Raw genomic sequence first — 13,885 nt, 5'->3', positions numbered from 1 at the left:
CTCTGTCTTTCTACTGGGATGTTAGGAGGCCTGCTTTCCGTAAGTTACAGCCAGGCAGAACTTTAGTGTGATACCCTGCATTAGCACTCTTGAATCCTTATGAGGTGGAAGCTTGTTTCTGCTTGCTCTACAGCATCAGTTAAAAGGTTTTCAAAGATCTCCAAGGGCATGGAGTCTCAATTAGGGGCATAGCCTCGATTGGGGGGGGGCACATTTTGCCTCACCTCCACACCGCTCTCCACCTCCGCCACAACCCCACATACCTGGGCTGGCGAGGGTCCCTCAGCCCTGCCAGGAGAAGCCTTCCTGTAGCGATACTCAGCACTGCCTGCCCTGCTTACCTGCCCTGGCACTTATGCTTGGTTTTAGTGAAACTGAGCATGTGCAAAATTTGTGCTCACTGAATTTCATTAAAATTGAGCATGCCATTCCACGCTCATGGCCACACCCTCTTTTCCAACTATACAATTTACGCTTAGCAAGTTGTGTGCGTAAATTCGAATTAATGCTGATTAGAGCTGATTGGTTGTTAACATCCAATTGTCAGCACTGATTAGCTTGTTAACTAATTAACATGCACGTTAGTATGGAATATGCTTTGATTTTTGTGTGGAAATCTCGGTGTGGTATATAGAATCCCGGGGTTAGTGCACAAACTTGTGTACATAGGTTATAGAATAGTGTCAGTTATGTGCCTTTCTTAATTGATAAATTAGACCCTAATTGGCATTACTTTACCATTAATCAGCTATAATTGGAACGAATTGGCAGTAATTTGCAGTTACATCCATAAATGCTTTTAGTTGTAGTTCTATAAGGATATCCTTTAGCATGTAACTGTTGGGGGAGGCGGTGTGTGGATGTGGGAGGGGCATGGGTGCGTTGTGGCTGCCCAGCACTTATATTCTACAGTTATAGAATACTGTCACTGACACATGAAACTGTAACACTTGGTTGTGGATATTTACACCTGCCGTTGACATGGCGTGAATGTTGGCTGCATAAATGCTGACGTAAGCAAGTACTCTACAACGGTAATTACAGGCTAAATTGCGAATGTAGAATTAGTGCTTGGTGTGCATCATCCCAGCACCTAACCTTAAGTGGCCTGTACTGACTTTCCTTCTTAGGGGTCATTTTCATGCATTTATGGCCCGTTCTAAAATTGTGAACAGTGTAGAAGTGTGTGCCATGTCATCCCTAATGTGACTGTGCCACATGAACTCGATCTTACCACAACATCACACCGGAGCCTGCAAAGGCCTCTCCGGTACTATGTAAGCCACACTGAGCCTACAGATAGGTGGGAAAATGTGGGATACAAATGTAACAAATAAATAAAAGTAAATGATGGCATGCACTTTGCGGGAAGGCATGTAAAGGGGCAGAACTCGTACGTACAAATGTAGATTATAAAATATGATAATCCATGTGCATGTATGAATCATCTAGAGAGTTCACAATAACACCTTCCCAGTAGTCAAGTGGAATAAATCTATACAGAATAAAATATATTTAGTCTATATAGATATATGCTACGTGAATACTGAGAGAGTGTTATTGGGTATTATCTATATTTCCTACACCTAAGTTTGGATGTTTTTGTATATACATGAATAATCTAGGAACAGACGTTTACACCTGCAATGTACGTGAGATTGTTGCTGCTTGACGATTTTATAAACGCACAGTTACATGCATGGAGGAGTAGCCTAGCGATTAGTGCAGCGGACTTCGGTCCTGGGGAACTGGGATCGATTCCCGCTGCAGCTCCTTGTGACTCTGGGTAAAAGTCACTTAACCCTCCGTTGCCCCAGGTAAATCGCTTTGGATGTGGTTGCAAAAACTGTAGAAAAGCGGTCTTATAAAAGAGTGGCCTCAATAGGCACCTGCCTGTCCTCTTAAACCAGGTGCCCTGTTTTCAAATGGTGACACATAGAGCTTTTTCTCTCCTTTCATGGGAGAATCAGCTGGGGCTCTTCAGACAGGCTATATCAGGCTTGTCCATTTTTTTTTCTGTTTGGGGCCAGGCTTTATATTTTGTAACATTCAAAGGGCCGAAACATGCACCTTCATATTTTGCCACATGTTTTGTTAAATAGTGGCAGAATACGACGATGCATTGCCCCCTCCTCAGCCTTCACCCAGTCTCTCTCTCTCTCTCATGTATCCTCCAGTCTTCACCCAGTTTTTCCCCTTACCTGGCTTCAGCTACAGAAGATGCAGTGGAATTTCTGCTTTCCCACCGCAACACGACTCTCCACAAGCTTGAGCTGAGTTGGTCTCACGGTTTCAAGTCTCATGAGACTTGAAACCACGAGACCAGTCTGAACTTGTGGCACTGCATGGCTCATGCTTACAGAGAGCCGAGTCATGGCGGGGAAGCAGGAATCCCACTGTAAGCACCACAAGAATTGCCAAGCTTCCGAGGGCCAGAAAAAAGCACTTGGTGGGCCATGGGCTTTAGGTTGGACAAGCCTGGGCTTTATGCTAGCACAAACACGTCACATTCAGAGTACACAACTTAATTTTTGCTGCACTTCTGTTCGCAATCTCAGGCTGGTGTGTGAGAATGCCAGTGGCTGAAAAGAGAGTAAGGACCAGATGTGTTCAGCATTTTTCCCATACACACAAATTGGGAGAAACCCCTTCACACATCTGGCCCTGAGTTTAGGTTAGCAGTCTTCAGCGTTATTTAAACAAAGACATCTGTGTCTACCCTCTGGATGGCTTCTAGGCAATAAAGAAAAGACAGAGGCAGTTTCTATTCTCCTTTGTACGTGTGAGGACCAGGGATCCAGCTGGTATATATAGATAAGAAACCGAGTTCACCATTAAGATAAGATCCCTGTGCACCACGTTTTTCGTGAAAGAACTGTAAGAGCAAATGTTTGTAGCAGGTTTCAAGATGTGAAGAAGAGGAATATCTGTAGAAAAAAAACGTAGTTCCTTTCATACAATCGGCTCATCTGAAATGGGGGAGAGGGTTCCTCTCTGTTAACAGCCCTGTGGCTGAGGATTGGTGAGCTTGCTGTCACACTGTTGCTTTCACTGTGGAATCCCAGCACATTCCAGCTCAGTTCAAGCTTTTGTTGCTGGAAAATTCCAAGTGCCTCGGGAAGCAGGTTCAAGAGAAGTAGTCCAGTTCTCCTCCTCCTCTGGAAGCCAGGTTATTTGTAACTCCAGCAGTCATGCTTGCATTGCACCTCTGCTCCTTTTGGGCGAAATGTATGCATTGCTTTGGATTTCCGTAGCAGCTTTCATCCAGGCGGGGTTCCAGTGTACCACTGTGGAGAAGCTTGCTCGGCTGTCTCTCGCATAGCTGATCTGGATTGTGCTAAAGCTTTTTGTGAGTTATAGAGAGGAATGTTGTTGCTATTATCCCACTGAAGTTGGATGAATGTTGGGGCGCACGCAGACTGGTGACAAGGTCATGCATTCGGCATGAGAACATGATGTGAGGACAGCTGTACAGATTTCCCTTTTTCTTTAGCAGCGTGTCTGCAGTTCTGTATATATCAGGTTTATTTACATGGAGCACATCACTTCAAAGAGTTCAGCACACGCTGAAGTCAAGAGGTTAGGAAGGGCTCTTGTTTGCATGTGGCAGAGCCCCACTTTAACTTATTTGATGCTAATTCTCCTGCTGAAAAGTTGTGGCAGTTTATTATTCGGAAAGTGGAAGTGCCTGCCCAGTTTGTACCATTTGCAACTACTTATCATGAAATGTTATATACTGAAACAAAGCGGGTTCCTTGCTGTTGGTAGGTGTATCTGAACTAGAGGTCTGAACGTGGTTTGCGGGGAACCCATGGAGTCCGCGGGAATCCCATGGGAATCCCCTCCGGGTCAGCGGGAGTGCCGTGGGGACGGAAATAAACATGCGGGATTCCCGTGTGGATGGAGGATGTTCTGGCGGGATTCCCGTGGGGACGCACGCACATACCTTTGTTTTATTGGGGCGGAAACCAAGCTCTCCTCCAGTACGAAAAGAAGGATGCCCTCAACTGCCCTGTCATAGGGACGGCCAAATTTCAAGGGGGGTGTTGGGCAGAGCAAAGGTGTGGATGTGCTCTGAGAAACATCCATTTTGGGCGTCCTTAACTGCTCCATCACAGGGACGGCCAAATACCAAGGGGGGTGTCGGGCAGAGAAAAGACGTGGATGTCCTTCTTGGAGAAACATCCATTTTGGGTGTCCTTAACTGCTCCATCGCAGGGACGGCCAAATTTCAAGGGGGTGTTGGAGGCATAGCGAAGGTGGAACTTGAGCGCCTAACACTTAGACGTCCTTCATCCAAAATCTAAAAAATAAAAAAAAAGGACGTCCCTGACGAGCACTTGCACGTTTTCACCTGGGTCTCTCTCTGTCTCAACTCAAGTTCAACACATGCAGGAGATTTGTTGAAGGTGTATGTAGTGAGTCTTCCAGGCACTGCCAGACCTCGGTATCCACAGAAGAGAACTGCACAGAGGTGAGCTCAGCTGACTACTTTTATTTTTTATATGTGTATATGCAGGGAATTACTAAGGTGGGGATGATAAAATATGGGTACTGAACAAGTGAGTAAGGTTAGGAGTTAAAAGCAGCATCAAAAAGGTGGGCTTTTAGCCTAGATTTGAAGACAGTCAGAGATGGAGCTTGACATACTGGCTTAGGAAGTCTGTTCCAGGCATATGGTGCAACAAGATAAAAGGAACGGAGTCTGGCGTTAGCGGTGGAGGAGAAGGGTGCAGATAAGAGAGATTTACCCAGTGAACAGAGTTCCCGGGGAGGAGTGTCGGGAGAGGTGAGAGTGGAGAGGTACTGAGGAGCTACAGAGTGAATGCACTTGTAAGTCAATAAGAGGAGTTTGAACTGTATGCAGAAACAGATAGGTTTGAGTGTGTGTGTGTATGAGTGGCACTCTGCCAGCTAAAAGGATGGTGGTATTTCCTTACTATAAGAAAGGGTGCATATATTCTTAAAATAATGGATGTCCCTTGAAAAATGCATTTCTTGCATTGGAATTGGTTTTAATGTGCTTTTTCAACTCTGCTCTGAGTGAGCACCGTAGGGCTGGTGCAGTCTTTTCTACTGTTTAGAGGAATGGTAATGTTTAATAGATATTATCGATTGGCTGTAGACTTGGAGGTGCGGTTTGGGATCTATTCTATTGAAAATGACTGTGGTCTGGTAAGAGCAAGGTCACTTTCAATGATGTCCTGGTTGAAGAGTACTAAAAAATCCATGCATGGCTTTCACTTCCTTGTTTGAACAGGTTATTTTAGTAATTTGTTTAATTTACGTATTTCAATTTAGCTCATTCCTTTTTCCGTTGTAGCTCAAGGTGAGTTACAATTGGGTACAGGAGGTATTTAGGCGTAGCCTTTAATATTAAAGATGCGCAATTGTTTGAAATAATGGGAAAGGCTGGCAACATTTCTCATGCTTTTAACTTGAAATGGCAGCACTGTGCGACACTACATATTATTAATGAACACCCTAAAATGAGCATTATTAAAAAATGACCCCCCCCCCCCCCAAAAAAAACAAAAAAAACTATAGATAACTTGGGAAGTGAAATGACAAAATGGATTTTAAAAAAATCTGCATGTCTCCTGTTTTAATATCTCCTAAGACACAGGGGTTGTAGAGAGAATTTTTACAATTGCATCTGCATGCCCTGGCCTTGGATATGTGTTTTGTTTTGGGTTTTTTTTGCATTGTTTTCCCAGAATGTGCATAGTTAAGTGTGCTGGGAGGAAATATGTTTTCTTTGATCTAGCCTGATTGAAAGAACAGATTTCTAGACAAGAAGCTGTTGCGATATTTAGTTCTGTACCTTCAGTGGGCTCATAGGATAATTATAGCCGATTTGTGTTTCAGGCATATTGATAGGGAATAACCCAATAAAATGTTGTTAACTTTGTTTCTTCGGTTTGTTTTATTTTCTTATGATCTCTCCTCTGCCCACGTTATTTGATGTTGGGGGAATGATGAAATAGATGATCTAATGTTGTCCTTTTTTGTTGGAATTTCATTCAGCTTGTTTCCTGTGCATTAAACTAATATTAAGTCACTAGGAAAACAGGCCTGTTTCTGACACAAATGATACGGGCGCTGGCAAGGTTTTCCTCTGAGTGTGTATGTTTGAGAGGGAGAGAGTGTGTGTGTGTGTAAGAGAGAAAGTATGTGTGAGAGATGGAGTGTGTGTGTGAGTGAGAGAGAGAATGAGTGAGAGAGAGACAGACAGTGTGTGTGTGTGTTTGTGTCAGAGAGACAGAGTGTATGTGTGTGTGAGAGAGAGTGTATGTGAGAGACAGAGAGTGTGTGTGTGAGAAAGTGAAGCCTTCAAGCCTTGAAGCATTCGTGCGCTCTGTAAGGCTCCATCTCCTCAATTGACGACACTTAGTTCCGGAACGTTGCAGGAATGCTTCAAGGCTTGAAGGCTTCACTTTCTCGGCTTCAGAATGTTGGAGGTGTGTTTTATTATATAGGATTGCTATATCATTTTTTTAATGTGAAAATGTAGGGGTTCTTTTACTAAGCTGATTAAACAGCTAGTGCAGGATTTACCGTGAGAGAGACATTAGCATGAACTGCACTAGCAGCTACTGTGTGTTAAAACCAGCAGCTTGGTGACAACACCTCTGCTAGCTTCTTAACGCAGGTAGGTGCGGGACCTGGGCATAACAGGGACAAATCAGAGGAGTGGCCCACTATGATAGTGCACAGATCGCTACCGTGCATTAGTTGTCGTGACTCTAGATAGTGCAGCTGCTTCACTTACTGCCACCATGTAGATGCGCTAAGTGCACAGATTTGGTGGAGCTCTTGGTCTCATCCCCCAACCTCCTCAAATCACATCGGAGCAAAAAGCCTCAGCCCCAATGCTCTACCTACAACCTGTCAAGGAATCCCACCCTCCATGCCCCCTACCACCTTTGGGAATTACCTGGAGGTTATCCCCAGTATAGTGGACTGGGACAGGAGCAGTCTGGGAATCAAAATGGCCACCCTGACCCCTAGTAGTAATCTCATGGTACTACCACTAGGAGGCCACCTTTACATATAATGAGACACCTGAATAACAATTATGTTTAGGACCCAGACATGCCTGCATTCTTTACCTGGGTAATTCCTCTGACTGCTTGTTATCCCATTTGCCTGTGGCACCCACTTCAGACATTAATGTTTGATGCTGCCAGAGTGACGCCATTTTAGCTTGCTACGTGACCTCAGTATTAACAGAGCCTTTAGTTATTGTAAAAGTAAAAACAAATATTTTCCTGTTTGTTTTATCAGCAAAGGGTGCTCTGGATGTTGTATTTTCATTCTTCAGAGCAGGCAGGGGTTCTCAGCCCAGTCTTTTGGACACACCTAGCCAGTCAGGTTTTCAGGACACCCACAATAGATATGCATGAGATCTCATGGAATATTCTTTGTGGGTTTCCTGAAAACCTGACTGGCTAAGTGTGTCCTGAGAATTGGGTTGAGAACCCCTGCTTCAGAGTAGTAACAAATGATACCTCATGCTAAAGCAGGTAGTATCCAGTTTTTGTAAGTGGCTAGACCTGCTAGTCTGTATTTTTCTCAAGATCCCTAGGATGTTCAGTCAGTAAAGTTACTTAGTTGATGGAATAATATCTTTAATATCTATCCTACCATCCAGCAGCAAAGTGTTTTTTTGCATTTTGTTGTTCCTTTCTGACCTGTTTTTCAGCCTCTATTTACTCAAGCAAATGAGGCCTCACAGTGAGTTTGCACATGGCTTGCATGCCTCTACCTCCTCCATGGACCACCCCGCCTCTTAAAGCAGCACTGCTAACTAGATTTGTTTCTGCCATGGCTTTGACAGTTTCTGTTGGCTCTTATTTGGGAACTTCTTCATAGAAATATTTTTACGTCAAATATAGCTACTATTTTATTTTATTATTTTTTTTTTTAATGAAAACAATGTATCTTATTGTTTGCACAGCAACCTTCCCAGTTAAAATTAAAAAAAAAAATCTCCTTCCATGATTGCCATATAGCACAGAGATAACCAATAATGTTTTATCACCGTTGAGATCTTGTTGAAAAATGTTTAACCCTATCCAGTTTTATGCCAAAACTATGCAGAAATTGGGCCAACCACGTGATTAATCATAAATTGAAAATCAGGGTGTTGAACCTCTTTCCTTACCCATTCCACATCCAATATTAAACCTGAACTTTTGTTTGTTTGTAGCCATTTAGCCACTAGTAATCGCCCTAATTAATTGTGTTCAAATCTAATCCATTGCTAGTGACTGGCAGACACTTTTGTATGTCATCGGTGTTGCAACAATAGCTCAGCCCTGCTGTCCCATGGTGCATTATAGATAGAATTATACAGAGGGTCCAGAAAGGCAGAGGAAAGGTCCAGCACTATAATTGGCTCTGACCGGGCCCTGTTTTGTTGTTTTGAATTGGGCAGATATAATCCAGCAAAGAGACTAACAAAGCCTCTTTGCTGCTACGTGCCTGAAATCTGGATTGAAATAGATGCAGCAGCCCTGCCCGTTCCGTAGACTCCACCTTTTTTTTTAATTTACCTTGCTCAGAAAAGGTAGTTTGGAGATGGGCCTTAATGTTTGGACTTAGAAATGGTTTCTCAGTTGATGCCTCACCAGTGCTCTTGCCGTCTGTTAAGGATGTGTTAACAATCAGTCTTACATGGCCTGTCAGACAAGATTTTAGCCCCTTTCACCAGTATTGCTGACCAGGGATCTAGAGCTGATCCCCAAGTCTTTAGATAAATCTCTCTTATCCGTCCCCTTCTCCTCTGCTGCTAATTCCAGACTCCGTTCCTTTTATCTTGCTGCACCTTACGCCTGGAATAGACTTCCCGAGCCTATACATCTAGCCCCGTCTTTGGCCGTTTTCAAGTCCAAACTTAAAGCCCACCTCTTTACCACTGCTTTTGACTCCTAACCTCTACTCATCTGCCCTGTCATTTTATCCTCACCTCTTTATTCCCTTACCCCTTCATTGTTCTGTCTGTCTGCCTGTCTTATCTAGATTGTAAGCTCTTTGAGCAGTGATAAGTAGTAGTAGTAGTAGTAGTCTGTAATTGAGCACCATCTGAGATGGAGGAACCCCATCCGATACCTCTTGGTACCGTTGCCTTATTGCCTTGTATATGGTCCCTACTGACTTACCAACATATTACCTGAACTGTACAGACAAACATCACCAAACATAGGGGGGGGGGGTCCTTTTTACTAAGCTGCGGTAAAAGGGGGCCCGCACTAGCGTCAGCGCATGTTTTTGACGCACACTGAGGCCCCCTTTTACCACAGCAGGTAAAAGGCCGACCTTTTTGCTGGAAAAGAAATGGCTTTGCAGTAAGTGAACCATTTGCCGTGTGGCCATTTTTTTGGTGGGGGGGAGGGGGAAAGCACTTACCGCCACCCGTTGAGGTGGCAGTAAAGGTTCCCACGCTAACCTGGTGGTACAAAAATTGAAATATTTTTGTAGTACCAGAAATGGTGCACGCTGGGGAACTACCGCTGGGTAGTTCCAGGTTGGTGTGCGGCAAGTCTATTTTCGCACGCCAACCCTTTAGTAAAAGGACCCTATACTTCCTTCCTGACTAAGTTGTTCCCAATCTGTTGTTTCTCACCTAGTCACCAGCATAACATGATTTTCCCATTTACCCGCATCGGTGGCCCCATTTAGAATATCCTCCTTTGTGGCATCATCCCATCAAGAGAAGTCCTTTCTACATTTCAATCCTCTAACAGAATCCCCCCCCCCCCCCCCCGTCCCCCGTCCCCCGTCTTCCACAATTCCAGTCTGACCATCCTGAGGATTAGAATCTTTGAGGGCAATTTCTTCAGCTAAAACAGGGTTTTGTGTGCGGAGATGGGCCTCTTGAAAACTGCCCAACACATGCACATATACATACATTAGAGACTCATTCTCAGGGATGGGTTTGGAGCAGAGAGTGCACTTATACTAAGGCTGCCAACTGGATCCAGATTCGCAGGACAGATTGTATACCAAATTGGGGTTATTTCATTTTAATGTGAAGGTAGCAGCCCTTTTATTACAGGAGTGAAATTTTAAATGTATGACCTCCTGGCTATGTCACCCATTCAGGATTAAAATGAGGTCTGAGCTAGCTTAAATGCCAGGCCAGCAACAAGAATCAGCAGTGTTATGTCAGCAAAGCAGAAATGGAACAGCAGCAATAGCACAGTGGATGTCTCTTGGTGCTGTACAGCCTGTAGTTTCTAGGAAATGCTTCAGAAACACTTTAAATGACTAGTAGCCAATTTATGTAGACAGTAAGAGTGCCTTTGTCCTGGATTCTATATAGCTCGCCTAGAGATCTACACCGAAATCCAAGCGTATTCTGTAACAATGTGCATAACTTATTTATTTATTTTTATTTGTTACATTTGTATCCCACATTTTCCCACCTATTTGCAGGCTCAGTGTGGCTTACATAGTACCGTAAAGGTGTTCGCCAGTTCCGGTATGAACAAATACAGTAATGTTGTGGTAGAATAAGGTTCCTGTGTACAGACACATTAGAGAATCATAGAGAGGAAGAGTTATTATATGTCCACTACGAGCTTTGGTTTCGTTGTGTTGCAGGGTACAGGCATTTAAGTTGGGTCGGTAGGGTATGCCTTTTTCAACAGGTTAGCTTTTAATGCTTTCCGGAAGTTTAGGTGATCATAAGTCGTTTTCACAGCTTTTGGTATTGCAAGCTAATCAGCATTGATAACAGCTCTTAAGATGTAATACTGAGCACTAATTTGCAATAATTACAATTTACGCGCACAACTCGCTAAGCGTGTTCTGTAATGCAATGTGCCTAACTTCTAATGCATGCAGGCAAAAAGGCATGTGGTTATGGGTGGAGAAATGGGAATTTTGTGGGCATTCCGAACTTCGCATGTGTAGCTATAGAATATAGCCCAGTGCGCCTAAATCTATACACCGGGATTTACGCCATGTTTTCATTGGTGTAAATGGAGGTGCGTAGTTTTAGGCACTGAGATATCAACTAAGCATATTCTGTATACTGTGCCTAAATCTAAGTGCCGCTTAAAGAATACGCTTAGTCGGCACTGATTTTTCACACCTTTTTTTTTAGACGCCATATATAGAATCTGGCCCTTTGAGTTTAATTAGAATAATACCAAACATACAACAAAGAGCCATTTAAGAATTAGAAATACAATATGGTAGGAATAATCTTTAGCGTTCTCAATGGTCATGCAATATAGAATTGTTTATCGTCTCCTTCCTTTTCCATTTATATATCTATTGTCATATCTAAACAAACTTATGCTTATAACATCACAAGGCAAGATGCTACTTGTTAAAGTGCCTATTAAAAGTGGTAACATCAATGTCTGTAATTCTTAAACCCTCCCCTTTTTAAAAACCCATTACAGGAAAGGTAGAACAACCGTTGCCCCTGTGAGAAATATGAAAGAATAAACAGTGTCATGGGTAACCAGCTAGCCGCAATGTAAAAGTGTTTTTTAGATGGCTCCTTTATAGAAAAAATGCTAAAAATCCTGATTAAGGTCTTTGAAGCTGTTGTCTGAGGACACACTGGTTTTGCCTCTTAGTTTTGGCTATGCATCACCAGTTGAGCTAAGCTGGTCATAGTAGCATGGTATGAGGACAGTTGTATACAGGGCTGGATTTAGGTATAAGCTTAGATAAGCTACAGCTTAGGGCCTAATGATTCAGTAGTATGGAAAACTATTAAATCTATAATGTGCCCCCTATTTAATTGAGGGAGTCCCGTAAATGTTACAGCTCAGGGAGCACAATACACATAAATCCAGGCCTGGGTGCACAGTGTGGATGGGGCTCTATTAGTGTGAGAATGTGGCTATATATATATATGATCAGAAAAACTGGTGTGAAAAGAAAGCAAAATTTAACCTTTTAATTTTTCAAACTTTTTTTTTTTTTAAGCTGGAAAGCATCCAGATGGTGGTTTATACAGCAAGGGTCCTTCGTACTCGGGGTATTCCGGATATATCATGATGCCAAATATGAATAACGACCTATACGTGTCCAATGGCTCCCTGTCACCACCCATTCCAAGAACAGTGAGTATGGTGGTTTATTGCTGAGTTCTCATCTGTTACATATATTGCATTTCTCCTAAGCCAAGTGTGAAAAATCTCAGGTCCTGCAACCAGCAGCTGCTTAACTGTTCTGTGAGAACAAGTGGTATAGTCACCAGGAGGGTGAAAAGCAGCTGCTGTTATGTGGGTAATTAGGGAGGGAAGAGACTAATGGAGGGGTGCTGTGTGGCCTTCCTCTGGTGTGGGATCAGGTGGAGAATATAGAGCAAGAGAGTACTGGATATAATCGGCTCTACAAGTTGTAATCGGAACTGGCTAGTTGGTGAACTTGTGCACATGCTTGATGGTCGAACCCGATTCTGAGAGATCTTTCAGATGCCAGAGGAAGCTCTAATGCTTTTGACTGTGTTAGTTTTCCACAGGGTAGAATTCTGCACCTTACCATGAAATGTCACGTGCATTCACTGTCCTCATGGACTATCTCTTAAAAAAAAAAAAAAAAAAAGAAGCTGGTAATAATAAGTTGGTCTTCTAGTGGCCCTCTTGGTTCAGTGTGTTAAGAATACCCTAAGAAGTGTCCAGAGGGCACTTTTGAACACTGTGGCCCCTGTTTCTTAAGGTATGCTATGGCATTATCATGAAATAACCCAGATCTCATTTCAGTGGAGCTTAAGTCAATGCATGTTGATGGCATTATTATTTTGATGTCTTGTGTATTGAAGTGTTAAGTCTGTAGGCGCGGATGTCTTCTCTGTAGGGATAATAGGGGCTTGGAGATTTGTGATAGTTAACAGTACAAGGCTTTGTTGGTGTACAGTTGAAGCTAGTTTAATTTTTCCTATGAGTAAAATAGGCAAATCCTTCATATTGGGGGTAATTTTATAAAGAGTTCATACAGACAAGGGTTCTTAAACTATAAAAAGAGTGTTCCTATATTTTTGCAATCTGGGCCAGAGTCAGTAAACTGCACTCCCAATTTAGGTGCCGGGAAAAATTCATTCTAAGTGCTATGCTATAAGGGCCGCTTCAGGCTGAGTACTGTTTATAGACTGGCACTTACAGCAGATTTCCGCACCCAACTTTGGGCGTGAGGACTTACACTGGTTGAAACCTGGCGTAAATCTTGGCGCATAACCCCAGTATTCTATAACACTGCTCCTAAATATTTGGAGCGCTCCTCCCATGGCCGTACCCCCTTTTGGGTTGCACACGAGCACACTTTGGGTGCACAGAGAATAGCGCATAGGAAGATACGTAAGTCCACATTAGGCTGTGAAAACTGTAAGGTTGTTTATAGCTATTCTGGAGGCTGTTTTAGGTTCTTTAATTTGTAATTTTTAAGTTTGTATTTTATATTATCTTTTCATTGCTTTTTATTCTTTTTTTTAGGGTTGCATTTCGATTAAGGGCCCTGTTTACTAAGCAGTGCTAAGGATGTATTAGCGTTTTTAGTATGCACTAACCGTGTAGGTGCCCATACTACCCACTAAAGCAGGCAGCTGTTTTGTAAGGATAGTATACTAGGAATGGGGAGAATATGGGAGTCACTATACACGGTATATACTATTTATGCAACATTTATCTGAGGGAAAATCTGATCACTTTACAGCAAACCAACAAATAGTTTGACTAACCCCCCTGTTTACTAAAGCTTAGCTCGAGTTATCTGCAGCAGGGCCCATTTTATTCCTATGGGCCCTGCTGCAGATTACTTGAGCTAAGCTTTAGTAAACAACCCCCTAAATGAGAATTGGGTTTATTTATATAGACATTAAAACATTTGATTGCAAATTTACCGTACAAGAGCCAGTATTTTT

The 13,885-nt window shown here is 42.9% G+C and overlaps 1 protein-coding gene across 3 annotated transcripts in view; it reads left to right on the top strand.

Moving 5' to 3' along the window:
• The window catches only part of LEF1 (lymphoid enhancer binding factor 1), a 248,260-nt gene that overhangs the window by 14,197 nt on the left and 220,178 nt on the right, over positions 1–13,885 (top strand). For all 3 annotated transcript variants that reach the window (XM_030190796.1, XM_030190798.1, XM_030190797.1), the window contains exon 3: positions 11,953–12,089. In XM_030190796.1, the coding sequence (XP_030046656.1) occupies positions 11,953–12,089 (137 nt within the window). The remainder of the gene's footprint in view (positions 1–11,952; positions 12,090–13,885) is intronic.

Source organism: Microcaecilia unicolor, chromosome 2, assembly GCF_901765095.1.
Source record: "Microcaecilia unicolor chromosome 2, aMicUni1.1, whole genome shotgun sequence".
NCBI classification, from domain to species: domain Eukaryota; kingdom Metazoa; phylum Chordata; class Amphibia; order Gymnophiona; family Siphonopidae; genus Microcaecilia; species Microcaecilia unicolor.
The sequence above is the reverse complement of the archived record's forward strand: the minus strand, read 5'-3'. Positions and strand labels throughout refer to the sequence as shown.